General features: G+C 46.9%; 1 protein-coding gene across 1 annotated transcript in view; it reads right to left on the reverse strand.

The window, feature by feature from the left end:
* The window catches only part of NTRK2 (neurotrophic receptor tyrosine kinase 2), a 326,277-nt gene that overhangs the window by 58,440 nt on the left and 240,399 nt on the right, over nt 1-27,438 (reverse strand). The window contains exons 16-18 of the mRNA XM_072959196.1: nt 22,722-22,852; nt 7,806-7,978; nt 2,140-2,374 (exon numbers count right to left, since the gene is read on the reverse strand). Of these exons, the coding sequence (XP_072815297.1) occupies nt 2,140-2,374; nt 7,806-7,978; nt 22,722-22,852 (539 nt within the window). The remainder of the gene's footprint in view (nt 1-2,139; nt 2,375-7,805; nt 7,979-22,721; nt 22,853-27,438) is intronic.

The following is a 27,438-nucleotide window of genomic DNA, read 5'->3' on the forward strand; positions in this document are numbered from 1 at the left end:
TCCAGTTTCTCCACTTCCCTGTTAACACTTGCTGTTGTCTGTTTTGCCCAGTGGATGTGAAGTGGCACCTCACTGTGGTTTTATTTACATTTCCCTAATGACTAACGATGGAGAGCATCATTTCTCGTGCTTTTTGGCCATTTGTATGTTTTCTCTGGGGACACCAAAAGAAATGTAAATCCTTTGCCTATTTTATAATTGGGTGATTTATCTTCCTATTATTGAGCTTTTCAGTCTTTTTCCTCTGAATTGTTTTTCTAGAGATTGCAGAAAAGGACATTAAGTTCCACCTGTTCAGTCCCAGCTGTGAGAATGAAGCATAACTTTATTGATTTGGCTAATGATAAGGTTGAACACATTTATTGAGTGCTTATTATTTTGTGCCAAGCACTCTAAAAATTTTATTAACTCACTGAAAGGAGAAAGAAAGGGAGATCTGTTGCTTGAGCCACATGTTTCTTCCTTCAATACTCATCAAGATTAGCAAAGATTTTCTTAGGGAAGAACCCATGTGTACCTTTGACTCCGGAGACAGGGAGACGCCCCCACCCCGACTTCCTACCAAGGAGGCAGCGCTAACAGAGGAGATGCAGCCATGAGTAGGTGACCCCCCCCCACCATGTTCGACATATCTAGAACAAAATACTCATCCCTAGATTCAGACAGGTAATCTGCATCTCTGTTTTGAACACTTGATGTTATGATGACGCCCACGTTTCCTGCAAATACACCCAAGAAAACCCTTTTCAACTGCGTCTCCACCCTTTCTTGATACACAAAATGTGGACAATGCTTATTAAGGCGACAGAGGAAGAAACCCCACAGAACAAGCTACAGAAGAATACGCAGCGAGGGAATGGGTTCCTCGTCTTAGACTAACTGTGGAGCAGTAAGCCCCGCTGAAGTGCCGAGGCGCCGGAGGGGCGCGCGGCTGCGGGAGGCTCCCCCTCAGGGACACACCATGAAGGGCAGAGCAAAGTGAGGACAGATATGCCCCCCACCAGCCCTGCTCTGCTGTGAAAGTTAGTCGAGCTGTATGTTGTATCCTCTTAGGCTATTTATTTCTAGAACATTTCTTTCTCTTCCTTCCTATATCCTTCTCCCCTTAAAAATCAAGCAAAACAACAAGAAAACAAAATGGAGGGTTTGCGGTGGTAGAACACCACCCCAAACCTTCCGCTTCAACAGCATGACCTCCAGGTTTCCAGAAATGTCCCTCTGCTCTCATACCCCGGTTCTGAGATCTCAGTTAATAAATCGAGGATGCCAACGGGGCCAGTTCCAGGTACTCCGTGAACCGGGATGATTGTCTGTAACTCCAGCCCTTAGTGCGGTGGAGCCCCAGGCGGGCTAGATGGGACTCTGGAGGGGCAGGTAGGACTGAACCTCTCCCATCGCACCAGGATGGCCACCAGCCAATCTGCTTTCAACCGAGATGGTTCTGGGTGGGAACTTCCAAGGTCTTGGTGCATTTTCATTTACAGGAACAAGTTCAGCTTAGGTCAAGCTTCAAACAAAGGCTCCAGGCATAATTTCACAGGATCAAATCCAAACCTCAAACTCCTTTAACCTCATGCCCTGCAGGAATGTCCCCCAGGCCCTGGGTGCCCCTTGCAAAACTCTCACGCTGAGAACTTTTCTCTTGGACATATCACACGTGGCTCTGGAGAGCCATGGAAAGAGTGGGACGGTGATGCGGGCTGAACTGTGTCCCCCTAAATCTACAGGTAGAAGCCTTAACCCCTAGTATGCCAGAATACAGCTGTATTTGAAGATAGGGCCTTTAAAGAGTAATTAAGCTAAAATGAGGCTGCCATGTAGGCTCTAAACCAGTCTAACTGGTGTCCTTATAAAAAGAGGAAATCTAGACACACACAGAGACCTCAGGGATGGACGCGCACAGAGAAAAGACCACGTGAGGACCGTCGTGAGAACGCGCTGACTGCAACCCCAGAAGAGAAGCCTTGGAAGAAACCAACCAAGGTCACCTTGACCTTGGACTTCTAGCCTCCAGGACTGTGAGAAAATAGCTTTCGGTTGTTTAAGCCACCGAGTCTGCGGTATTTTGCTGTGGCAGCCTTGGCAAATTAATTTAATGAGGGCCCCCCGGGAAGGAGGGCCTGGGGCGCAGCCACTCACCCGGTAGTAGTCGGTGCTGTACACGTCCCGGGACATGCCGAAGTCCCCGATTTTCACCAGGAGGTTCTCGCCGACAAGGCAGTTCCGAGTGGCCAGGTCTCGGTGCACGAAGTGCTGGGACGCCAGGTAGACCATGCCCGCGGCGATCTGCTGGGCGATGTGCAGCATCTGCGACTGCGTCAGCTCTGTCGGAGGGTTGCCTTCGGCCATCAGCACGGCGTCAGGTCCGTGTGCCCTGGGGGGGGGGCACAGAGGGTGCTGCTGGAGCCTTGGTTCTTTGTCGCCAGGGGCGCTTTGCCCTGCAGCAGCTGCTGGTGCGGAAAGATGCTGCCTGACTTAGCAAAAGAGGAGGGAAAGATGTTCCACCCACAGTGTTACCTCTAAAGCCCAAAGAGCACCTGGGCTTCATTTCCCAGAAAGGCTAGAATCCCCGAGGCCAGGTGGGACACAGACAGGTTTACATTTTAGGGCTCTGAAGCTAAGCTGGGGTCAGGCACTGGCTGGATCCCAGGACCCGGAAAAGCAGTTGGCGGCTGAAGCAAAAACAACAACAACAACAAAACAAATTTAAAAACCCCAAAATCAAAATAAAAGACTGGGGAGAGTTTGGCTCTCCTGGAGCCACAGCTCACTGCACCCCAGCGGGAGCCCACCCCTCCCCACCAGCCCCAGAGCCAGGCAGCCCTGGTCTCCCCAACTCCGCCTGCTTTGTGGCCCGCCATGGCTGCAAGCTGCCCTCATTTTCCCCAAGCCCAACTCGGCAGACTCCCAGGGCATCCTCACCTGGGGCATTCATTTCCAGGGAAGAATACCATTTCCTTCGGCCACCCCTGCCCCCGGCTGCCAGCTCAAGAGCACTGGCCACAGGAGAGCTCTTTTGAATCACAACACATTTATTCTTTTACTGGGGCAAGTTTTAATCCCTACACTATGGGGCGGGGAGTGGGGCGGATGGGGCGGAGTATGGTATTTTATATCATCTTTTTCTCCCATCTTACACACCCAGCCTTTTCCTAGCTGTGTGACAACTTAAGGCATCTTAACACTGGCATGTGCTTCAGGGAGGGAAGAGCCTCGGGGCTCTCTCCAGCTCTTCAAACTCTCTCACTGGAGTAAGAAGTTCTGCAGTGCAGAGGCCAAGGCTCTGGGTTACCAGAACAGAATCTGATCTCCATCTAACACGCCGTCTGGGACCTCAGGTAGGCCACAGAACGTCTCTGGGCCTGTCTCCTCATCTGGAACGCGGGGAGTACTGCCTGCACCTTCCTCATGAGCACATAAGGGACGGGAGGGGAAAAGGAGAGTCTGCTCGGACGGTGCTTTGTGGGCTTTCGTCGGAAAGCCAAAGAAAGGCTTTACGAACACAGTTTTCTTGAAAAAAGAATTGGAGGTGGGGGTATAGCTCAGTGGTAATATGCTTGCCTAGCACGTAGGAGATCCTGGGTGTGATCCTCAGTACCGCTATTAAAATAAATAAATAAACCTAATTACCTGCCCCCACCAAAAACAGATAAATAAAATTTTTTAAAAATTTTAAAAATTAAAGATAAAAAAAGAGTTGGAGTGGTGATATGAAAGCACAAGCCATCCTTTGTGCGTTTCTTTTTGTGGTTGGCCTGTGACAGGGCTCTCAGGGCCGGCCTGTCCAGCTCACTAAAGATTTCTCAAAGCCCAACCCTGCGAGCACTACGCAGGCAGAGGAAAGTGACAGCATTTTCACTCATCACAGGAGACAAAGCTCTTAGGTGACCTCGACACCAAGAGAGGCACCTAGGGATGCACAAAAATGATGGGAAATCCTGAAACATCCAGAGAACGCAGGCCCGGGAGACACCACCAGAGAGTTAGCTCCAAGGGGGAAATAAGTGGTTGATTGGCCATAGGCTTATTTTAGCCCCAGAAACTCGGATTCCTCCAGGGATCTGTCTGTTGCAGAGACTCCGGGGCGAGGAAAGGTTAGAAGCCAGTGCACAGGGCCACCTCCATGTAAAGCCCCCGTCCTCCAGCCCTACACACTGCAGCGCCAGGAGGACGGCGCCCTCGGGCCCTCTGCCCTCTACACCAGCCCCTGCGGGGGGAGGGGGCACTTTTTTAACCAGCCGTTTCCCTTGCTTGGTTCTGGGTGTTTGAGCAAGGCTTTTAACAGAAGAACCCTTTGGATGCTTTTCTTGAGCAAAAGTCCTGCTGTAAAAAGAGGGCAGGCAAGTGGAGTCTTCTCCACAAGTTCTTAGGAGGAGCATAAACAGAGTTGACAACAGCCCTGTGCTTCACTCCACAGGCTACCCTGCAGCTTTTGGAAATAAAAACATATTTCACCTCTTCCAGAGGGAGGGGGGGCTCACCAGTGCCCTGACCTGGGGAGCGGGGAGTGGGCTCAGTGGGACTCTGATGGCCGTGGGCTCCCAGTGTGGGTGATTAGCCACACTCTGCTGGCTCCAGAATCCCATAGGATGCTGCTTTCCTTCTGTTTTTGTTTTTTGTTTTTTAACCAGCCACCAGTCAAGAGGAAGAATTGATGTGGTTAAAACTATGGGTTTTGCAGGTGGGAGCTGTGGGTTTGAACCTTGGCTCTGTCACTCACTAGCTGTGTGACTCAGTTCCTTCAACTGTAAAATGGGGGTGACGGTAGTAATAGTTGATAGTTTATGCAAGTTAAAAACAGTTAAAATGCTTAGAAAGACTCAATAAATAGCTGTTACTGCTTGAAAAAGGCCTTCTCTCTCTTACTCTCACTGGAAGGGAGTTCAGGAGAATTCTAAGAGGAAAAATGCTAATCTCCTTTAAAGCAAAGACCATGTTTTTCTCTTTATCTCCCAGCTAACCGAGCATAGGGCCTGGCCATGTTGGTACTCAGCGTATGGCTTTTAAATGAATAAAAAACATGGATGGATAATTGTAGACCTCTGTCTTTATAAGGCAGTTCCAATGACATTTGGGGACACATTCATGGCAGTGTAAGGGCTGGGCTCCCTTCCAGAAAGAGAAGACAGACTGCTGTTCTCTGCACACCCTTGTACCTGAGAACCTGACGCTTGGCATGGAAAACCTCTCCTTCCCAGAGTTCAGTGGACTCTGAAATCAAGCGAAGGAGGTTTTCAATGGCTTCACGCTCACAAGGGGCCAAAGGAGGATGAGGTGCCTTCTCCTTCTGGAAGCGGGGAAGAAGAGCTAGGGAGAAGCTGAAGGGGCTGAAAGTGAAAGAATCAATTTACACACACACACACACGCACACTCACACACACACACACACACACACACACACACACACACACACGCAGCCTGAGCGCACAGAGGCATTTCATCCCATCCAGGTGAGTGTATTTGAATGTATTATACTATAGTTTTGGGAAGGCATCATTTTTGATTAGGGAAGCAGCCTAAAACATGGGAACACGGGAAAACTATTTCTCCAATAAGCAGCTAGAAACCAACTGAAAGCAGCTTCCTTTCTTTCTTGCATGTTAGAACTGATGAGACAACGTACAAAAGCCACCACCATCTTCTCTATCACCCATGCATGTGTATACATGAGGCTAGAGGTGGTCAAAATCACCCAACCCGTGCAAACCATGTGATGCCATTTCTAATCACAGCGCCACACTCTCCCCGAGCTGTTCTCTCAGCAACTGACCCATTACTCCAGCTGTTCAGTCCCTGAACCTTCCAGCAGCTGCGCGCAGCTACCGATGCCGATCTCTCTGGAAAGTCCTCTTTGGTGCCTGTAGACACTGGAGGAGGACAGAGAGGTCTGGGTGTTGCCGTAACACAAAAGGTGTAACTTCCCCAGGATTTACAGCTCCCTCGACTGAAATAAAGACGAAAATGTGTCAGAGAAGCAGGCTTGTGGGGACAACATCTAGTGATGACAGCAGTCCTGCCACCAGTCCTGGAGATGGATGTGATTATACCCCTTTTACAGGCTAGGGAACTGAGGCCGGTGAGGAACATCTTTCCTGTTTCTCCTAAATTATACTTTCTACCAATAAATCAAGGCCAGCAATTTGCTCATCTTTCAAAGATTGGTTACATTTGAAAGGAAACAGCACATGAGAGCTGGACATGACTTCAAGAGGATGTAACTCAGCCCCACCTGAGAGTGAAGGTGGCTGAGGCGAAGCAGGCTGGGGACGTACCCAAGGGATGCTCTGACGCAGAGCAGGAGGGAGCACCTGGGTCCCCCAGCCTTCACTGCTGGGACCTCCCACGTTTTCCATTGTTGGAGATCTCAAATGCGGGGCTGCACGGGTTTCTCTGCATAATGCAAACAAGAGCATCACTCAGTTTCCTCCACCACGGAGTGTCTAGAGCAGCACCTAGGAAAGGTGCCCTCCCCCTTGGTGGCAGCAGGACAAGAATGCTCATCCTGGGCTCCAGCAGGGAGACCACCAACTTCCTCTGTCCCATCAAGCTCAGCGCTCCTATGAGTTCTCTTGCCAAGCAGCTGGCGTACGAGGAGGCATTGTCGCTGGCAGAATTCAAGCTTCTGCTTATTGAAAACTTCCTACTCGCTCTTAGGCTAAGAGCTTACTAGTTATTCTAATTCAGTCCTTGTGACCACTCTGCTGGCTCCGTAAATCACCAGAACAGCTAAGAGACTTGTCCAAGGTCATGCAGCTAATAAAGGCCAGAGCAGAGGTCCAGCTTCAGCGGGACATCCCGCCTGTGTCACTGCTGTCTCCCCAGGAGACACTGCGCTCTGGTCCCTTTTACTTGGCATGTTTTCCTCATGGTTTCAAAGCAGCTTAATGTCCCCCCACCCCCGAAGTTATACTCACCCTAAGTCATCTCTCACTTGCTGTGTCTTGTGGCCCCTCCCAGACCCCCACCCCCACCGCAAGGACGGGACTTCCTGAGAACCGACTGCTGAACCAAGACCCCAAATTAGGTCGGCGCTAGAAATCCAAGTGAAACTCTGTTTAACAACCCCATGACTCCCTTTTGGACACATTTTCTCTTTCCCTTCTTTGCCACCTTCTAGTGACCCCCGCTTGTCATAAAACCCCCCGAGTTGAAGCTGTCCCTCTGTCCACGACATCAGGGACTCAACAAAAGCCACAGTCCAGAGTCTTCAACGTCATGTCAAATGAGGTTTTACCTCCTTCCTTCTAGAGGTTTTGCTCTTTTGATTCCGTTCTCACTCAATCCTCTGACCTCCTGACCACCTGGTTCTTCTTTCTGTCCTCAGAACGAAGTCCAAACACTCGCCTTTCCAGGCCTCCTATCTCTTTTTCTACCTCCTCTCACCCTGGTTTCTCGCAATGCTGGCAACTCCAGATTCTCCACTCTCGCCTGACCGGACTGTTCACTGTGACTCCTTGGTGCCTAAGCTTTGCTGTTTCCTTGGCCTGAATACCATCCTCTTATCCACCTGGCATACCCCTACAGGCCCTAGGACCCATCTCAAATGCCCATGCACACACCATTTAACGAACAAACCTTCAGTATATAAGATGGGATGGAGTTGAAGCATAGCATCACCTTATGTTGTTCGTTGATTAAGGAAAAGGGCCTCAGTTTCTTTCTCGGTGGCAGGCACTGGTGTCGTCACCAGGCCAGGCTGTTCCGGACACAGGTCTGGGGCCCCCTGGTCCCTCCCAGGAGCTCGGCATCCTCGCCCGCAGGCTGTCTGGAGCCCGCCGCCCAGCTCGCCCCGGGCGCTCACGTACCTGAGGAACTTGTTGAGGTCCCCATGCTTCATGTACTCGAAGACCATGATGAGCGGGTCGCCCTCCACGCAGACGCCGTAGAACTTGACGATGTGCTCATGCTGGAGGTTGGTCAGTAGCTCGGCCTCGCGGTGGAAGTCCTTGCGTGCGTTGTCGCTGGCGTCCTTCAGCGTCTGGGGACGGAGGTCAGACGGGGGAGAAAACCAACACACCTTAAACTGAGGACGTGAGAGGGAAGCTGCATCGAGGAAAAATTCCTTCCGTGGGCCTCAAGGCTTCTGGACAGGAAGGAAATTCCTCTCATTTACAACCCAAAAGATTGAAAAAAATGGCCCAGTTCCTGAGGAAATGGTGAGTGTATGAATAACCGAGGAGAAGTGCCTACGGGTGTGCAAAGCTGCACAGTTTACGAAGCACTGGCACAGACGTTCTCTCATTAAATGACAGACAGGAATTTTTAGCATCTTCGTCACTTTTAACCCTGGTCTGGCCCCAGGTATGACCTCGGACTCCTCTCCCGTTTTGGTGTTCTTCTGTTTTCTAAGATGCTCCACGCATCTCCGCTCGTCTGACCTCTGTAAAGTTTGATAGCACGGGAACATTCAGCAGAGAGAAGAGCATAATGAACCATCATGTACGCATCTTCCAGCTCTGACAAGGACCACTCTCCAAAAAGCCTTCCCCAACTTGTGCCTGCATGCACTGCCGGCTCGGAAACATCCCCGCCCAGTGAGATCAAGAAGGCCAGTCACGCTGCCACAAAGACAAAGTCCAGGAGCATGCCAGCTGGCCTCTGGTGCCTTCTGTCCTCCACTCAGTCCACTCCTCCAGCCACCCCAGTGTCACAGCCGGGCACAGCTGGCGTCTGTCGATGCCACACTCGTGTGCTGAGCTCCCAGTCAGTGACCAGAGCTGCAGTGGCATCAAGCAGACACTAACCCAAATCGTGGCCACTTCCAGGCAAATAGAGAGATAAGTCACATATACAGTTACATAATTATAATTCAAGCTCAAAACAATGTCCCGAATGAAGCGGCTCCCCTGCGTCTCTGTCCAGCTTGGTCACCTGACAGGCCTGCCTTGAAACTTAAGCTTCCACCTCACGAAATACCAGCAGCTGCACCAGCGAACACCAGCCACGCCTCCCTGCCCCTGCCTGTGCTCACCCCCTCTGCCTGGGATGCTGACTCTGGTAGGGCTGTTGGTGGCGGAGCCTGAATAATGTCCCACCCCAAAGGTGTCCAAATCCTCATCCCGGGCATTTGTGACTATGTTACCTTACACGGCAAAAGGGACTTTGCAGATGCAATGAAGTTAAGGATCTTGATGTGGGGAGATAATCCTGGATTTTCCGAGTGGGCACAGTGTCATCACGAACAAGGGTCCTCATATGAGGACCAGGAGGAGGGTCGAGAGAGAAGATGTTAGGAGAGAAGCAGAGGTCAGAGAGGAGAGAAGATGCTGTGCTGCTGGTTTTGAAGATGGAAGAAGAAACAGGCCATGAGCCAAGGAATGTGGGCGGCCTCTGAAAGCTAGAAGAGGCCAGAAAAAGCTTCTACCCCAGAACCTCCAGAAGGAGCCAGGATCTTGGCTTTGGCTACGTAAAACTGGTATCAGACGTCTGACCCCAGAACTGTGCGAGAAATAATCTGTGTTGTTTGGGCCACTGAGTCTGTGGTGATTTGTTACAGCAGCCAGAAGAAACTAACACATCTCCTAGCGGTCCTCCAAGCCTGGGCTCAGCCACTGCCTTTCTGAGAAGTGCTTGCTGACCCCTCACGTGGTCACATCCCCTCGGCCTGGCCTGCCAGGCCAGGTAGGATGACCTCCTAGGTCCACCTCACGCCCACCTCTGTCATTTGGCCAGCCACGACACATTCTAACTGCACGTTCACTTGCTCACCTTTGGTGTAGATGGTGAGCTCCTTGACCCGGGGACTGCGCCTCCCGCTTCTGCCCTGCTGGCCCTGGGCACAGCTCCAGGCACAAGGCGGCGGTGTGCATGAGTGTTCGCGGAATGAGTGGTAAAGGCATACGGGAAGCAAACACCGAGAGCAGAAGAGGAGTTCAGACAGGAAGCGATTGCTTCAGCTGAGGCACGAGGAGGAGGGAAGCCCAGAGGCCTCCTCCTGGGAGGGGCGGCCTGTGAGCAGCAGGGAGACTGCAGTAAGTCCTGACCAAAGCCAGATGACAAATGTGCACCTCCACACGTGCGCCACTGGGACAGAATGAGAGCGCTGCCTCCGCCAGATGTGGGCAGAGGACAAGGCTAACACTGCGTCCAGTGTGGGCAAACGCTGCCCGGTCCCCGGGGGTCACTTTCTAGCTCACTGCCTTGAGTCTGCTCCCCCGGTGGGGATGCTCCTGACCCGGACAACTTGTAGATCCTAGGATAGGCCCCAGGCTAGGCTCCCTGGGAGCAGACTCTGAGGTGGGGATTTGTAGGTGAGACATTCATTAGGGGATGCTCTTGGGAGGGGCTGGGCACAGGGTGCAGGTGAACTGTGACTCAGTCTAACAGAAACCTCATCTGCCCGGCAGGATGAGCCTTCAAGTGTTGTCTTGGTTGGGCCAAGGGGGCTGGGCTTTCACAGCTCCTTAATAACGAGTCATTGGACGGGGGACAGCCCAGGAGGTGAGGGGACTTGCTGAGTCCCCGTAGACTGCTGGCAGCTGAGGACTGTCGGTTGCATGTTTCCCAGCAACTTGAGGAGCAAGCCCTTCCTTCCCGGGGGCCCGTGCTCCATCGCTGAGTTTACCATGGGACGAGTTTGCAGTAGGCCATTTACCACGCCTAAGACTGCTCTGCACACAGGAGGGCCCCGATGAATACAAGGGCCTCCCTCGCATCAGAGCCAGGAAACATTAATAACAGCAAGATCACAAAGTCTTTTCTGCTACGACCTTTACAGAGTATAGCATTGTCATGAACTGCCCTTAGCAGGATTTGAACTTTTCTCCCCAACATGACCAGACCTAAGAGACCGGGATTCACGGTGCACTTCAGAGGCAGTTGCTTCTGACACCAAATTCTGGAGATTTGGGAGATGCCATTCCAAAACTGAGGTCTGGTGATAGGGCTCACCATTCTCACTCCAGAATGTGGTTTTCTGCAAAGAGTCCCTAAAAGCACCACCACCTTTGAAAAGGGAGCAGATTTGGGCCAGCAAGTGCTCAGAGAGACCCTAAAGCTTTGACAGGGCTGCCGCCATGGAAACCACACATTGCTTCATTTAATAACAAGATGAAGAGTGAAGACTGGCGTCTAGGGCTCTGCTCCCCAGAAGTTCGGGAAGCTGGGCTCGTATCCATCCAAATGAAACTCCTCTCACCCTTGATGCACTGGGAGGAGTGAAGTGCTTATCTCGACAATTCGTTTAGGTTGGTTTCATCCAGAGGCATGTTTTAGCTGTTTCTTTAGTCCACTCACTATTTATTGGCTTGGACGTGGAGGGATGGAAGCTGTCATTGGCTGGGTCCTTCTTTGGGGCTCACAGAGCAAAACACACACATTAGAGCATTTCTCACACTTGGACTTTCATTCTGATTTTGGGTATGTGTCTGTCTCCACTACATCCTTTGACAACAGAAGGGTGCTGTGTTCACCTGTTTATCACTGGCTGTCTCTCCCAGTGTCTTGCAATGAAAAGAACCCCTGACCCACGAGGTCTGTGCAAACTAGACATGAAAGAGCATTGGAAAGGAGTGAAAAGTGAACGTTCATCTGGAAAGAAAGAGCATGGACCCAAGTAAGGAATAGGAATGAAGGAAGGGCCAGGAAGAGATAACAGATGGGGAGGTGCAACATTAAGGGGGGGCATGTTCCAAAGCACTCTATGCTGGAGAACTGGCCCCTGAAGTCTGTGTTCTCCTTCCAGTCGAAAGGCAGAGCCTCACACGGGTGGTACTCAAATGGAAAGAGTTCTAACTTGACACCAAAAGATCTGGATTTGAACCCTGGTTCCACTCTGGACTACCCTGAACTCTGGTTTTCCCTTCTGTAGGGTAAGGGTAAATATCTTCTACTTCACAGGGTCACTGGGAGGACTGGGCGAGATAGTCTAGGTTGAAATGCCTCACAGGTTCCCTGCTAGAGACTGATATTTGGGCAATTTGAATTTGAAACTACAATCAGGTCTGCATTCAGTTTGCTCCCACTGGGATTCAAGATGGCCAAAAGATGCATGGATAAGGCACAGGGCCAGCCCAAGGTGTGAAAGCAGCGGTGCCTTGGAGGCTCCCACTGCCTCCCTCCGGAAATCCCTGGAAGCCTTCAGAGTTTTCTCAGAGATTCAGTCTTTTCACTCAGAGGCTGCTCTGAGTTACTGACATAGCTTATTTCTAAGGCTTTAGTCAGTCTTGAACAGTGAATTACAGACAGCAACCTTTTAGGTCATTATCACAAGGCAGGAACAAATTCTGCATGTGAACTTCCTTCTCAAGTTTCAGCTACATACTGTTGGTTCAAGAATGCTAGATTGTTTGCGTGCATGTGTGTGTGTGTTAGAGACAAGGGTGGGGATGTCAGACAGCCGGGTAGAAGGACAGAGTGGGAGAGAAGATAGGATTTTCTTTGCGGTGGGTTGGGGGGGCCACCAAACTGACAGAATTAACAAGCATCTCATATTTCCATTTCCCCAAAGCAAAATCCTATCGGAAGAGACTCCACTCAGTGCCACGCGGAAAGCTATGCTTCGGTAACATTTTTGAACGTAAGAGAGGAGATTTCACTATTCACGGGAAAAATGCGTTCCACAAGCTTGGCCTCATCCTGTGTGCCCATCCACTTTTACATGTTGAATTCTTTTTCTCAATTATGATTCAATTCTATTTTAAGAGATTCAGAAAATATGGCGGTAACGAGTTGGGCAGAATCATCTTCTGAATTTGGCACTCGAAGGAAGGAATTTTTCTACGGGTGGAACCACAGCCAGACAGCCATCAGAAGCTGGAAAAATCCTCGTCTCCACCCTATTTATAAAATCCATCTCTGTTTTCACACCACGGCTGATTGTCATTTTACTCAATTAAGGGAGGCTTGGCCAGTTCCCCGAGTCCCCTGGCAATGGACCCGAGGTGGCAGCTTCCCTCTCTGACAATTCCCTCCACTTAAGTTTCATTCTGACAGGCGTATTTGTCCCATCCTTGAGCACTGCTATTTTCTTACTCCTAGTGTCTGCTTTGTAGCTTCACTTCTTCTTATTCCTGGTGAATTTCCTGACACGCCAGAGCTGCCATCCTTTCTGAAGGCATTCTCAAGAGAGAGGTCTTATCCAGAGGTACAGCCTGGAGGACACACTGATTCAGGGTTGGAAGAGTGGATGAGCATGAAATAAATGAAAGCCTTGAACTGACAAGCTAGTGAAGGTAAAATGGAAGAAAATAAAAACCAAAGGAAAATTAGTCTTGGCGGACTGTATGTTTCCAGAAATTTGTCCATCTCCTCTAGGTTATCCATTTTTGTTCCATATAGTTTTTCATAATATTCTCATATGATATTCTGTATTTCTATGTTATTTGCTGTAATCTCTCCATTTTCCTTTCTTATTTTGCTAATTTGCACTCTCTTTTTTCTTCTTTGTGAGTTTGGCCAGAGGTTTGTCGATTTTATTTACTTTTTCAAAAAACCAGCTTTTGGTTTGATTGATTTTTTTTCTATGGTTTTTTTAATCTCTATTTTGTTTATTTCCTCCCTGATCTTCATTATTTCCTTCCTTCTGCTGCCTTTTGGGGTTTTTTGCTCTTCTTTTTCTATTTCTTTTAGCTGATGGATTGGATTGTTTATTTGAGATTGTTCTTCGTTTTTTGAGGAAGGCCTATATCACTATAAACTTCCCTCTTAGCACTGCCTTTGCTGTGTCCCATAAATTTTGAGTGGTTGTGTTTTCATTTTCATTTGTCTCAAGGTATTTTTTAATTTCAACTTTGATTTCATCATTGAGCCACTGGTTTTTTAATAGCATGTTGTTTAATCTCCACGCTTTCCTTTTTTTCTTCTTTGTTTCTCTGTAGTTGATTTCTAGTTTCATGGCATTGCGGTCAGTAAAGATGCTTGAGATAAATTTCTATCTTCTTAAAATTGTTGAGGTTTCTTTTGTGCCCAAGTACATGATCAATCCTAGAAAATGTTCCACGTGCACTTGAAAAGAATGTATATCCTATTTTGGGGGTGTGTAATGCTCAGAAAATATCTACCAAATCTAATTTTTCTATTGTGTTATTTAATTTCTCTGTTGCCTTATTTATTTTCTGTCTGAAAGCTCTGTCTAGTGATGTTTATGCGGTGTTAAAATCTCCGACTATGATTGTATTCCCATCAATATCCCCCTTTATCTCTGTTAGTAGTTGTATTAGCTTGAAAATTAATATTCATTTGAAATGCTTCAGCCAAATATTAAGGCTAATGGGAAGCTAGTGGGCAAGGTAAGAGAGCTCATTTGAAATCACTGGTGTGATTGGATGTTGGAGGACCTGACAAATGACTGTGCATGTCAAAGTCTACATGGTTTAGCGGACACAAGATAAAATGAAGATTGGGTCCTTTTGAACATACTGATCTCATATTCTTCTCTTACACTTTGTAGAGAGCATAGATACAGAGTTAAGGTGAAAGATGAAAAAAAGGGGAGATTATTATGGGAAAACCTCCCGATGCCTGATGCACAACATTGCGCTTAAAGCATAGAAGGCAGTGAGTAAACACTCATACGAGGCAACAAAGATGCAGGAGAATGTTGGCCAACATGACTAAGTCCTTCTGGGTCAAGATCTGATGCTAATGGAGACTGTTCACTCTTCTGATATCTTCTAGACCTTCACCGTCCAATATGGCAGCCAACATGTGGCTAGCGAGAATTGGAAATATGGCAAGTTCAAACTGAGATGTGCTGGGGGTATAAAATACAGATTTCAGATTTTGAAAACTTGGTGTGCATAAAATATCTCATTAAATTTTTTATATTAATAATATGTTGAAATGATAATATTTTAGATATGTTGAGTCAAATAAAATATATTCATTAGATGAGTTTCATCTGTTTCTTCTGACGTTTTAAACATGCGTGCCAGGACATTTTAACACAAATGCAGCTTGCTTTTGTGGTCCACATTGTACTTCTACTGGACAGACCTGTTCTATAAAAACCAGCTTAGTAGGCTATGAATGGGTCAGCTTGCTTCTCAGGAATGTTGGAAAACCAAACTAAACTGAAATAAAATTAAGGCGGGCACCCTTTTTAAAAGGTCCTTACAGGCAATGATCTGGTCATTCAAGTATTTAGAGTGAGGCTTAGTCATAATACTATATGAGTCTTCTAACTTCTAAGGTCTTCTCTAAAGAAAGGTAGAGGAAGCTTCCATCAAACTCTTACAAAAGTGAACTTTGGAGGAGTGTACTGTGATACATTCAGAGACAGGAAGAGCTTGATAGAAATAAAATCTTAGAATTAGAAACTTAGAAGAGTGTTAATAGGTGGCTCCCCAACATTCCTGCCAATATAAAAGCTAATTAAACGACTGTATGGAAATAGCAATGATCACTGCCACACTCAGAGTGTGCACTGCACCAAAAACTAACACTCTGTGTCATTTGACTCAATCATGTGTAACTGGCCTTTGCAAGGACTTTAATTGTAGGCCAAGTGACAGCCTCAAACACAAGATTCCCAGCTAGGGTGCTGACGGCTGCTGTATCTATTTTCACAGCCATGCTCTCATGGTTCAAAATCTCACAAACCAACCACCCAATGGGAACACGAAGTCAATTTCTAACTCACACACTTTACAGTGCTTGCAGTACTAGGATAAAATTGATGGTCTGTGTGTGCATATTACAAATGTTGTCTTCGAAAGACAGGAAGCTAATTCACAGTCACTGTCATACTAGAGAAATATTGACTCTAAAGAGTGAATCAGAAGTTGGCCTCCAATATGGACAACGGCGGCATTCTAACAAGCTTTAAAGATGCCAGCATGCGCTTGTCTGAGACAGTGCCACCAGACAGGAAGAAGCTGGCGGACCGTGGTAGACCATGGCACGTTTGCAAGTTGGGCTATCGTGTTAAAGTCAATAAAGAGCCGCACATCTACCACCACGCACACGGTCCGGGGATGCAGAGGTGGGAAATGAACCCTCCAGCTACGTATGGTATCAGATGAGTCCTCTTTAGAGTGAAATGTACTGTTTGGTTTCAGCATTTCTGAAAAGATGTGGCTACACTGGAGAAAAGCCAGGGGAAAAAAAGGGTTAACAAGACAAAAAACAGATCTCCTGTCAAAGGTTAACAGTTGAAGTTACCAGGAAAGGGACCCTGATGGAGCAACTTAATAACCGGGGACTACGTGACTCAGGGACAAGGGGGATTCTTACAAGGAAACTGTTACCGCCTACCCTCCAGCACGTGTGAATATGCACGCGTGCGCACACACACACAGGCACACACACATACGTCAGGAAAGAATTCACTTACACTAAAGAACAACAGAAACCTATTAAGCAATACCCGGACCATAAGGACGATCAAGCCTTTTAACAAGCCACTATTAAAGGTTCTACAGTTTCTGTTCCCAGAGACTTGTAAAGATGGAATTGATAGTACTTCCTGCAATATTCTGTTCTGTTAAGGTATACAAACCAATTTTTTTAAGGCAGCCCTAACAAATATTCTCTTAAACACACTAATCTTGTCGTCATCGACTGCTGTTTTGCAGGAACGGGGATTTTGCAGGCCAGTGTAAACAGAGGAGTCGGGAACACAGGAAGAGGGAGGAATAGGAGAGGGGCTTCACAAGTAACCAACAGGGAGGACTGACATGATGACTGCCGTTAAAAAATAAAAAGGGAAGGAAGGGAGGAAGGGAGCAAGGGAAGAGGAAGGCAAGGAGGAGAGAGGAAGGAAGGAAGGAAAGCAAGCTGTCTGTCTTAGGGATAAACTTGCCTGATGGAGCACAGGAATCAATGAACTCTTGACACTCTTTCCCGTCTAAGGATTGTTCCCCTGTCCCTGAATCGGAGGATAAGCCTTCCTTTTGAGCCCTTCTACTGCCCTGACACATATTCCGGGACTCTAGTTGCTTCACTCCCATAAGCAGCCTTATCTGTGCTATGTGATCACCTTGAAGGCTTGAACGGCGGGGAGGCGCCTGCCGTGAACACTGAGCGGAATAACTGGACACTTGGTCTTTCCTTCTTAAGGGCTCTGAAGTGGAGTCACAGAGGCCGTGGGGGCAGCCGCTGGCGGGGAGCAGCGGCCCAGTGCGAGGGGGCGGCAGAGGCAGAGGCAGCTGCTGCACCGGCCGGGCAGCTGAGGAGAGCCCTGGTACTCACTGTGGGAAGACAGGGTGGGGCTGTCACAAGGGCCACCTCAGATCCCGGTGAGCTTCTGGATGCCACCTGCTCCGAGTCACAGTGAGGCTGAGTGGTCCTGTTTGAATTGGGCATCCTTCATTTTTTATCCTGCCAGTTTCTTCCCTGCTTCCTTTGGCTGTAGCATCTCTAATGTTCTTACAGGGAACCAACGCCTCCCTACATTCAGTCCACATGTATTGGGGAGGGCTGACTTCATCTTCCACTCGCAGGGATATGCATGTGACCCAGGCCTGGGTACTCAGAATACTCTGGTCCCTTGGCTGGAGGACCTGGTGACACAACTCAAGACAAGCCCAATAGGAGTTGGCCATTCGACTTTTGCATAATTGTTGGGAAAGAAGCCTTTTCTTTTGGGTTGCTAGGATGGCCGCATCTAAGCACAGAGCCATGGCTGCCAAGTCTTTACCACAGTGTGGGGAGAACCTGCCTGAGAATGCAGTCAGGATAGAAGAAAGCAGAGCCAAGAGATGAGAAAGGAGAGAGAGAGAGAAATGTTGGTGTCCTGGGTCTAGCAGTACCTAAAGCTAGAGCGCCAGCAGCAAGTTTTCCCAGTAGCTTGAGCAAACCAATCCTCTTTTCTGCTTCAGCCAGCTTGAGTTGGGTTTCCAATGAACATTGCACTGCTCTGATTATCAAAGCAGATCATGATATTTTGCTTGTATGCCTCTGAGGCCAGTGCACTCACTCGGGTATCACTTTCCTTATTTCCATCTATTCTCTTGAATTACATTTCTACTTAGGAAAATACGACAATTTCTCTCACCATTATATACAAATAAACACAACTAACACATCCCTTTGTATTACTTGATAAATGACATTATGTTGAATTTCTTCAATTTGGTTTATCAGGGTATGTGTAAAATTCTGTACATGAAAATGTGGTGCCCAGTGAGCACGAGGCTGACGGGGAGGCCAGACTTTTAGTCCGAGGTTGGACATTAAGTGACCTCATTCAAGTTATGGGATTTTGGATGGGTCATTGACCTTCCCTGGGCCCCTGCTCTGTTTTCCTCATCAGCAGAACCTATGAGTTAAACTAAAGAATTTTGATCTTATCTCTATATAGCTCCATAGTGATTCCCTCATTCCCCAAATGATTTCTCATTAGATTACTTCATATACATATATATACACATATGTATATATATATATATATATATATATATATATATATATACACACAATTCTATGACTATCAGTAGCTTATCAAATCATTTTCTTACCTAGAAATGCCAACCACCAAATTTTTACTTTTTTAAAAGGCTACTATTTCAATAGTCCATCCATTCATCAACCTATGAATTCATTCAATAAGCATTTATTGCTATCACATATTAGAAAATATGTAAAAAAAATTTAGTAAAAAGGTATGATTCCTCCCCTCAAGAACATGTCACTTTAATGGAGAAGACAGACACTCACGTCATTGACTGAATACACCCACGAACACATGTGTCATTACCAGCCTTGAGGACTGCCGTAAAGGACAAATACAGATGCCTCACTACCATGTAAGTGGGAGGGCTGACCAGACGGGGAGCAGGCAAGCGGGGGTCTCCTGGAAGAGGGGCAACTTGGACTGAAGCTGGTGGGTGAGTGGGAGCCGTGCGGCCCAGACGCTGGGCTGGGGCCCTCCCGGCGCGGGGACGGCCATGGTATGCTGGACGCTCTGTCAGGCTTGCTCACAGTAACGGGCCACGGCCTTTATTAGTCAGCTCTTCCAAAGCCCTTGGTGAAGAAAATCGTTACCATTTCCTCCATCAACAAGCAAATGTTCAGAAACATGAAAAGCAAAAATCCTTAAGATGTTACAGAAAGTGCCCGCTGAACTCATGTCCCCATTTCTCGCTCCTGTGCGGCACTGCTGACTCGCTTTAACTTACACCCCGAGGAAGTCACTCAACTTCCCTGGGTCTTGGTTTTGTCATCAATAAAACATGAGCCTCTAGACATGATTCCTAAGGCCTCTTGTGTCCAGCATCTCTTGTTTCTGGAAATACACCTGAGTTAGTGGAGAGGGGAGGAGACTCCATGCTGAATCCTATAAAACCCACTTGTGGCTATATTTAAAAAACAAAATCAGAGCACACTCACAGTACGAGGAAATGTTGTAGGAACTGGAGCTATGGAAATGCGGGATGCATAGAGCCAAAAATGGTTAATGCATCCACAGCTAATGCAGGGAAACTGTGATGAAGGGTTTCCTTGGCAATTGAATTATTTAAAGGCAAAGTAACTCATTTTGATCAAAGACTGGTTTCTGTTTCTCATCCTCTCCATGGGTTCTTCAGTTGTAATTCAGTGGAAAGGGACAAATCCATTTCATCCATCCAAAAATAGCAAGGAAAGGGCAATCCGGTCGGATCCAAGGAAGCAGATACTCTGGTGGGAGAGGCCTGCTCAGCCCCACTGTGCCCTTGAGTGGCCTGCGCATCCTTAGGATCACTTCCATCACAAACTGGTTTCGGCCGATCCCTCAAGCTCTCGAATCATTTGGGGCAAGCGACACCAGAATTTACAGGGACCTGACATCTGTCAGTCTGAATGCAAAGCCTTGGATTTCAACCCAGCCAGCTCCTTCTAGAGGAGGCAAAAGGACAATAGCTATTTCTTAGCATGCATAATCGATGCTGTAGGGGTTGCTAGGCAACGGGCAGGGAGATTGTCAAACATCCCTGGTGCCTCCAGTGGAAGACAGCAGCCCTGGCAGTCACTCCTCAGAGGTGACAGGCTCGGCAGGTCCTGGAAGCCGCGTTTGTTTGGTTTATCTCATTCCTTTAAAAAAAAAAAAAAAACCCCTTTATTCGGTCAGGACTGAGCCATAGGCATTTTCCTCCCAGGCTCATTAGATGGTCTGAATACACTTCCAATCTGCCCTCCCCTCCTGAAAATGAGCGGGTCAGGCTGGAGAGAGGCAGCGCTATGAAAGGTCCGTGTATTTTCTGACCCAATTCATCCTGGAGCCCATGAAAGATCTGGTTTGTTTCTTGTGCAGCTGTAGCCTCTGGATCCGTGCAAATTAAAAGGAGCCTCCTCTCTGAAGCTTGAAATCATTCTAGCAAACATTACCAAAGCCTCTGGTTTCAACACACCATTCACACTCAAGGTCATTGAGATGAGGTTTCTTAAGTGTGCGACCTTGAAGTCGAAATGAATTTTTAAGCTGTCAGGCGTTTTGTTCTCTCCACATGAGATAAAGGGACAAATTCGCTTTGGTTTGTTTTTGTTTTGTGTTTTCGCAGTGATCATTACAGAGCAAATGCTCATTGCAGGTCATGAATTTGCAAACACTGTTAGGCAAAGCCAAGAGGTTTATGGGTACTAGGTCCGGGTCTGGGTCAGAGGTGGGGTTAGGGCTATGAAACCAGCAGAAGCCTCACGGACAGCAGTGATGGGAATATGTCTGGGGGGAAGCATGCCATGGGCAGGACAACTGGCTACACACTGCTGACGCTGGCAAATCCTTCATCATTACTAGCCCAAGCCCTGAACCCTGTTTCAGCATGAGTTTGGAAGGAAACGTAACGTACGAGTTGAGGGTACCCTGAGTGTGCTATGCAGCCTCCTCTCCTTAAAGGCACCGCAAGAAGTACAGAGATCACGCACAGAATAAGGGATGATACTAAGATGAAAGGCTATTCCCACTAAGGAATTTTGAGTCTTTCTATCAGGCTGAGGTCCCTCGGCTGTTCCTATACTGTCCTCTAGGATTCCCTCGGCTCCCAGGATTCTCTCACATTCAAAGATTTCACCTTGTGACCCTGTGAAGTGAATTCAGAGTCTGAAGGCCTGACTGAGCTCCCTGGAAGGTCTCCAAACATCAGTGGGAAGCACAGCCCAGAACGTGAATCCATGGTCTTCTTGTCTGTAACACATGGCTAGATTAGGATTAGATGTTCCCGAAGCATCTTCCAGCTCTCACATTTTATCAGTCTAGGAATCTACAAAAATAGAGGCACCTTTTGGTCCCATTTTTCCAAAGCAGGGGGAAAAAAAGAACAGCAGAAGAAAAGCAAAGACTGCAGATGTAACACTGCCAAATGTTCTGAACATTTTGTGCTTTAAAAAATAACAAACTTTTTGAGTAAATGAAAGAAAAGAGGAAGCGATCGCAGCAGCAGGAATGAAACATCTCCAGTGTCTCTGCAGGATTCTTACTCCACACCACTCACCCGACTTGACCTCACATCTCTCCTCCAGTCTCGGTCTCACTCTCCCCCTCCCTTTGCCCGACTTAGTGAGATGATGTTTATTTGATAGACATGACATCCATCATCCCTAGAAAGGTCTGCCTTTTATTCACCCCAAAGTGCGGCTTTTTAGGAGCTTTTGCTGAGAATCTAAGCGTATCTGGGCCACCCGACTCCATTACTTTTGATGACAACGAAACCAAATGCACAGGGTTTCATTTGGATGAATTTTAACAGAAACTGTGTTTAGTCTGCAGGTTGGATAAGTTCAAGAATCATGTTATTTCTCTCTGGGTCACCCATTACATATATATTGAAGTATTTTAATGCTCAGCCCAACAGCAATGGAATACATATCTCATTTTAAAAAATGAGAAGTTGTCCAGGTTATAACCAGTAAATAAATGCCATTCCCACAAATATTCTGTGTTTGGCCAAAACAAGCAAACACAGTCTAATCATTTTATGTGATGCCAAGAAGTTACATTTTATTACATTAGCCATGTCCGTATTCATTTGGCACTTCATTCATTTTATAAAACTATGCCTCTTTTCAGTGCTTTACATATATCATCCAATACTTTAGTGAGTGTATTTTTTTTATTTTGATGATGCGTATATAAAAGATCTGCTATTTTTGTCAATTCTTGTGTTTTAGAGAGCTCCATGGAAACTTCAGCCCTTTCAATATTGTTTATCTTATTGAAGACCAGGTCTCCTTTCTGAGTTTATGGGGAAATGGCTATGATGAAGGGCTTTCAGACTTCTTTATTTGAGTAAAACCTTCTGTCCCATGGGGAGGTGGACTCTCCTAGAGATGCCACCCACCCGGGATGGAATCATGCCTGTGCTTTACAAAATCCTGGGGCCTGGGGGACACTTGCAAGGGACAAAGTAAGATATAACAGAAGTCCTCAGCAGAACAGAGGCTGAGAGGAGGAGTGAAGGCCACAGTCTCCCTTCCAGAACCTCAAACACAAGACAAGCTTCAGCTGAGCTTGGACAAGCACCAGGCAATCTGAGGAGACAGGTGAGTCTCCAAGGCTTGGCTGGTTGGCTTGTTTGACCTCCATGACCTCCATCCAGAATTTAGTTAACATGGACTTGGAAGAGCAGCTCAGAGCTATTCCCAGCCTGCAGACTGGTGGGTTGTCCTGAGAAGAACCTCTGACAGTTGGATGTGCCCCAAATATCCTTCCCACCATCCATTTAGCTAAAGGAATTTCAACACATCTGCCACAGCGGACATCATTTGCTCCCGAACTGGCCACTACAATAAAATAAAATAAAATAAAGCAACAGTTCCACACATCAGCGTGACCATGAATAATGAGACATTCTGGAGCATTCTCTTACCTTCACTGCCACCAAGATCTTGTCCTGCTCAGGACAGAGGTTATAGCATTCAGCTAGGAAAACTTTTCCAAAGGCTCCTTCGCCTAGCTCCCTTTTCAGAACAATGTTATGTCGCTTGATGTGCTGAACAACTGTAAAACAAACACAGAATGGAAATTGGAATCGAAGTGTGCGGAGCGGAGGGCAGGGGGCAGGGAGTCGGTGGGCCGCATCCTGAGCTTGCAGGCCCCAGATTCTCGCCTCTGCTCACGGAGAACCGAAGGAGAAGCTCAGGTCCATCCTCAAGGCCCACCCCGAAGGGCTGGAAGGCAGCCACCTCGACTTGCTCTCCTGAGTTGAATTCTCGTTTTGGATAGAACGAAAGTGACCAGCTTGCTGTTGGCTGTCCTTAATGAGCCTTGCAGACTAGGAAAGGGGAGAGTGGAGAAGGGAATGGATGTCAACGGCGGCCTCTCTCTTGCCAGGTGCTTTGCCGGTATCTGTCAGTTACGTGTCTAGTGGGGAAGGCAGAGAGCTTGCCAAGAAGCCCGAAGTCTTTGTGAAGGCGCCTCGTCCCCCGAGGGAAGATGCTCAGAGGACCCAAAGGGAAAAGGCAAGAGCTGTGCGTTGCTGTTTAAGCCATGTCCTCATCTCATTGTGAGATTCATCGTTGAATCTCAGTGACTCCTTTCGGTTAGTGTCTAGACTGTCTGTGCTAAAGGCTGGCTTCCTTTACTCCTTTCTAAGATCACGTTCTAATTTTGGCTCTCCCAAGCCAAGAAGGGACAAGAACAGGGGCATCTGGGGAAGGAAGAACATTGCTCCCTTTCCTCTAGAGCACAGCTGGTCCACGTCACCCATTCGTACGCCTTCCTGGGGAAGGAGGCAGGAGTGGTCCAGGGTCTCAGGATGGAGCCAGTGGAGAAGCCCGAGGGGACCCTGCAGAGGACTGACTGCAATGCGAGTTTGTGTCCCTTTACCCGGCACATCATGTGCTGGATCCCTTAGCAAAGGGCTTTTCTGAACTCCTCAGATATGAATGGCAGAATTAAAAAGAGGCTGTGACTCCCTCTAGAGCTCGGAATGTGTCGCCAATCATGCTCGCTCTGTTTCCTGTGAAGCATTCCTCCCTGCATTTTAGACCCTGGGAAACTGAGTCAGCAGGAATTTCAGTGATGCTCAGCATGGGAATGGAGGGCCTGGGATTCGAACTCAGGTTTGTCTGAATCCAGACTTTGATTTTTCTTCTACACCACAAAATGTCTTTTCAATTGTAGGTTGTGTTAAGTGTGACAAGAGAAACAGAAATAGGTAAGTAATAAAGGAAGAAGTAAAAATAGCTCCCCAGCTTTCTCTCTGCTTAGTTCACTCCTCAAAGGCTAGTTCAAATTCTCAAAAGTTCAAAAGAAATGTGAAGCATATCTGTGCAGTGTTAATAATAACAATAAAATGAATACTCGTGGACCCACATTCCATTTAAGAAACAGAGTATCACTAGTACTTTGAAGCAACACTGTTCTTTCTCAGTTGTATCCACTTCCTGCTCACCTCCCAGGGAAAACCATCATCTTGAATTTTGTGCTAATCATTTCCTTTTTGGTTTGCTACCAATGACATCTCCCCAATGAGAGGCCACTGGGCTTTGCCTGTTTTGAGTCTATGTAAATGGGATCATACCACGTGCCTTCTTCCGCATTGTGCATCTGTCACTCAACAATGTCCCTGAGATTGAGTTACATTCTGTGCAGCAGTAATTCTTTCGCTTTCCCTACTTTATAATATTCTGTGGAAGGACTGTAACGCCACTTATTTATCCATTCTGTGTTGATGGATATGTTATACAGTTTCCTTTTAGACATAACTTGATATAAAATGCCACCGGTGATTAAGGTTTTGCTTTAATAGGATATTCCCCCTGATAATTCATGTGGTTTGGAGCTGTGGCTGCTTTCTTGGGCCTCTGGGAACTCAGGGTGGTAAAAATCAAAAGGTCTTTTATGAGCAACATTATTAATGAATATAAGAATGTGTATTAATTTCTCATGCTCCAGGAGCAACGCTTGAATTTAAGAGGAGAGAAATGTGTTCATTAGGTAGAGTGCCCATATAAAGAGACAAATGTAATTCTTGCAGAGAATTAGCTGCCCTATTTAAATCTAATATTTAACTCCTTAGGTTGTCACATGTTCATTGAGAATGAAATTGCCACTTGATTTACTTTACACTCTAACGAGACTAAGGCAAGTATTTAACCTTTTTTTTGCATTAAATTTGCACTTTTCCTTTCTCCTTTCCTCTCACCCTCATTTCTTTCCTTCTTTCTTTCTCTCTCTCTTTCTTTCCTTCTCTCTCTCCGTTTCTTTTCTTCCTTTCCTTCCTTCCTTCCTTCCTTCCTTCCTTCCTTCCTTCCTTCCTTCCTTCCTTCCTTCCTTCCTTTTTTCCTTTCCCAAGCTGTAAAAACAACGTTGGTGGGAAATAAGTTTCTAAAGCTATGGATAAAGCCACCATTTCATCATCTTCAAAATTAAAATTGATGAGACCATTTTTTCCATGTTAAGTTTAAAAGGGGTAAATGCATCATTAAGAAACGGGTTATTTTGCATTCATTTGCTCTGTTAGTTTGCAATATAATAGATTACATGAATGGTGGCCTTTTGCCAAAGTACTTCCTCTAAACAGAATGAATTTCTCTCTTCTAAGACTGGAAGCCGCTTAGGGGCACAGGTAGCAATTTTGTGTCTGTATTTGCACTCTTGACAGGCCTCACAGTGCTTTGCACACAGCTGGTACTATCTAAACATTTGTTGAAAAATGTACCAAATGATAGTAAAAACAACAAGTACTGTTTAGTAATGTTATTTCAGTTAACTGGCAACAGCCCTACTGGGTCTGTAGGCAACGAAGCAGCCCAGTTCCCCCGAGACGCCAGGAGTAGGAGACCGACTGCTCTGAAGCTATCACATGCTCGAGACAGAATCTCTTTCCATTCTCTTCCAGGACAACATCAGGACTTGTCCCAGCCTGCCTCGTTCCCTGTTTCCCTCCATCACCACAGGAAGTCCTCAGCACTCTGTCAGGGCAGCCTCTCACCCTCAAATTGCTTGTAAGTGCCCCAGGCTGAGCCCCACCACCTCCCTCAAAACCCTCCCACAGGTCCTCTGGGCTCCCTCCCTGTCATCCACAAGCTCCTTGTATCCCTGATCTCTCCTTAAACTTCTGTTTACCTCCTACCTCCTCGAAGCAAATAAAACCTTGGCTACGCCTGAGGACACCCATGCCTCACCCCTGCAGCTCTCTCAAACCGCCATCCCCACCCGTCACCCCCAAGTACTTCAAGGCCTGTGGGCCGTTTTCTGACCATTACTCCCCATCTCCTGCTGGAGCCCCAGACCTCGGAAAGCATCCATTTTAGGGAGCCATCAGCCTGTACCACGTCTGCCCTCTCATTGCTGGCATCTTGGCCCCTCCTCTCACCTATGGAGCTCCCCTCTCCACTCTGTTGGGGCCATCAATCTCAGAGCCCCAGGCACAGAGGAGGGAAGTCCCTTGCCCAAGCTGTACAAACACTGGCCTGCCATTTGCCCTATGTCTTTCGATAGTTCAGCTAAGAGGCCAGGCACTGGGAGGTTTGGTCTGGCTGTTTATACGGCACTAAGCTGACTTTTTCTGGAAGCAAGACATTCTTAATGAAGGAAGTAATGCACTGATTCATATTCCGGACCATCTCATAGTGGACGAACACTTTGAACAACACTGCCTTAAAGGGCCCTGTGAACATTTGGATTTGTTTTATACAAAATATCCTGAGTGAAGTGAGTCTAAAGATTCCATGATGTAACCAACAAGGGCCTATTGTATAGCACAGGGAACTATTTAATAGCTTGTAATAACTACAGTGGAAAAAAAAAAGAAAAAAAGTATATATATATATATATATAACTGAATCACTATGCTCCACATCAGAAACTAGCACAACATTGTAAATCAACTATATTTCAAATTTAAAAGATATTCCATGAAAAGTAAGCTGTTGGGTAGGCATGCTGAAATTTTTACATGCTTCATTTCTCTAAAGTCAGTCAATTCTCTGCTTTTAACTTTGGAGACTTGGGTAAAACAACCTCAAAGCCAACATGAATAACGAATAAAAAAAAAAATTAAAGCCCAAACTCTACCATAAATGGCTTCCCAGATTTGGAGGAAAACTCAAAACAATAGTTGATGTTTTTAAAAAGAGTTTTACATGAAAGGTTTCTCTTTGAAATTCACCTTGCCAAAAAGCAAACAAACAAAAAAGAATATCAAGAAGAGGTGTGGGTGGTGCAGGAACTACACCGCCAAAGTCCTGTGGTCTGCAGACTGATCTGTGTATGTTCATACGGTCAAAACAAAGCGTGCAATTACATTATCGTGCAGATCCATCACTCTGCGGAATCAGGGAGAAATTGATGAGCAGCAGTAGGAATTGAGACAAGGGGCTGAAAACTGTCTGATGTCTTCATCATTAATGGAATTTTCCAGAGTTGAAATTTGGTGCCCTTGGCCATTTGCTTCATGAGAACCAGAACTGAGGAGATTTCCAGTTTTGTGTTAGTATCACATTGCAGCCACTGAAAAATGCATTTTGTCACAAAGTAGCTTCAGTAGTTTATAGAGATGCTTGGTTTAAATGAAATTTCTGGTATCAATATCTCCCAGAAGCAGATATTCTATACATACAGACAGGCTATAGAATTAA

This window comes from Vicugna pacos, chromosome 4 (genome assembly GCF_048564905.1).
Source record: "Vicugna pacos chromosome 4, VicPac4, whole genome shotgun sequence".
NCBI classification, from domain to species: domain Eukaryota; kingdom Metazoa; phylum Chordata; class Mammalia; order Artiodactyla; family Camelidae; genus Vicugna; species Vicugna pacos.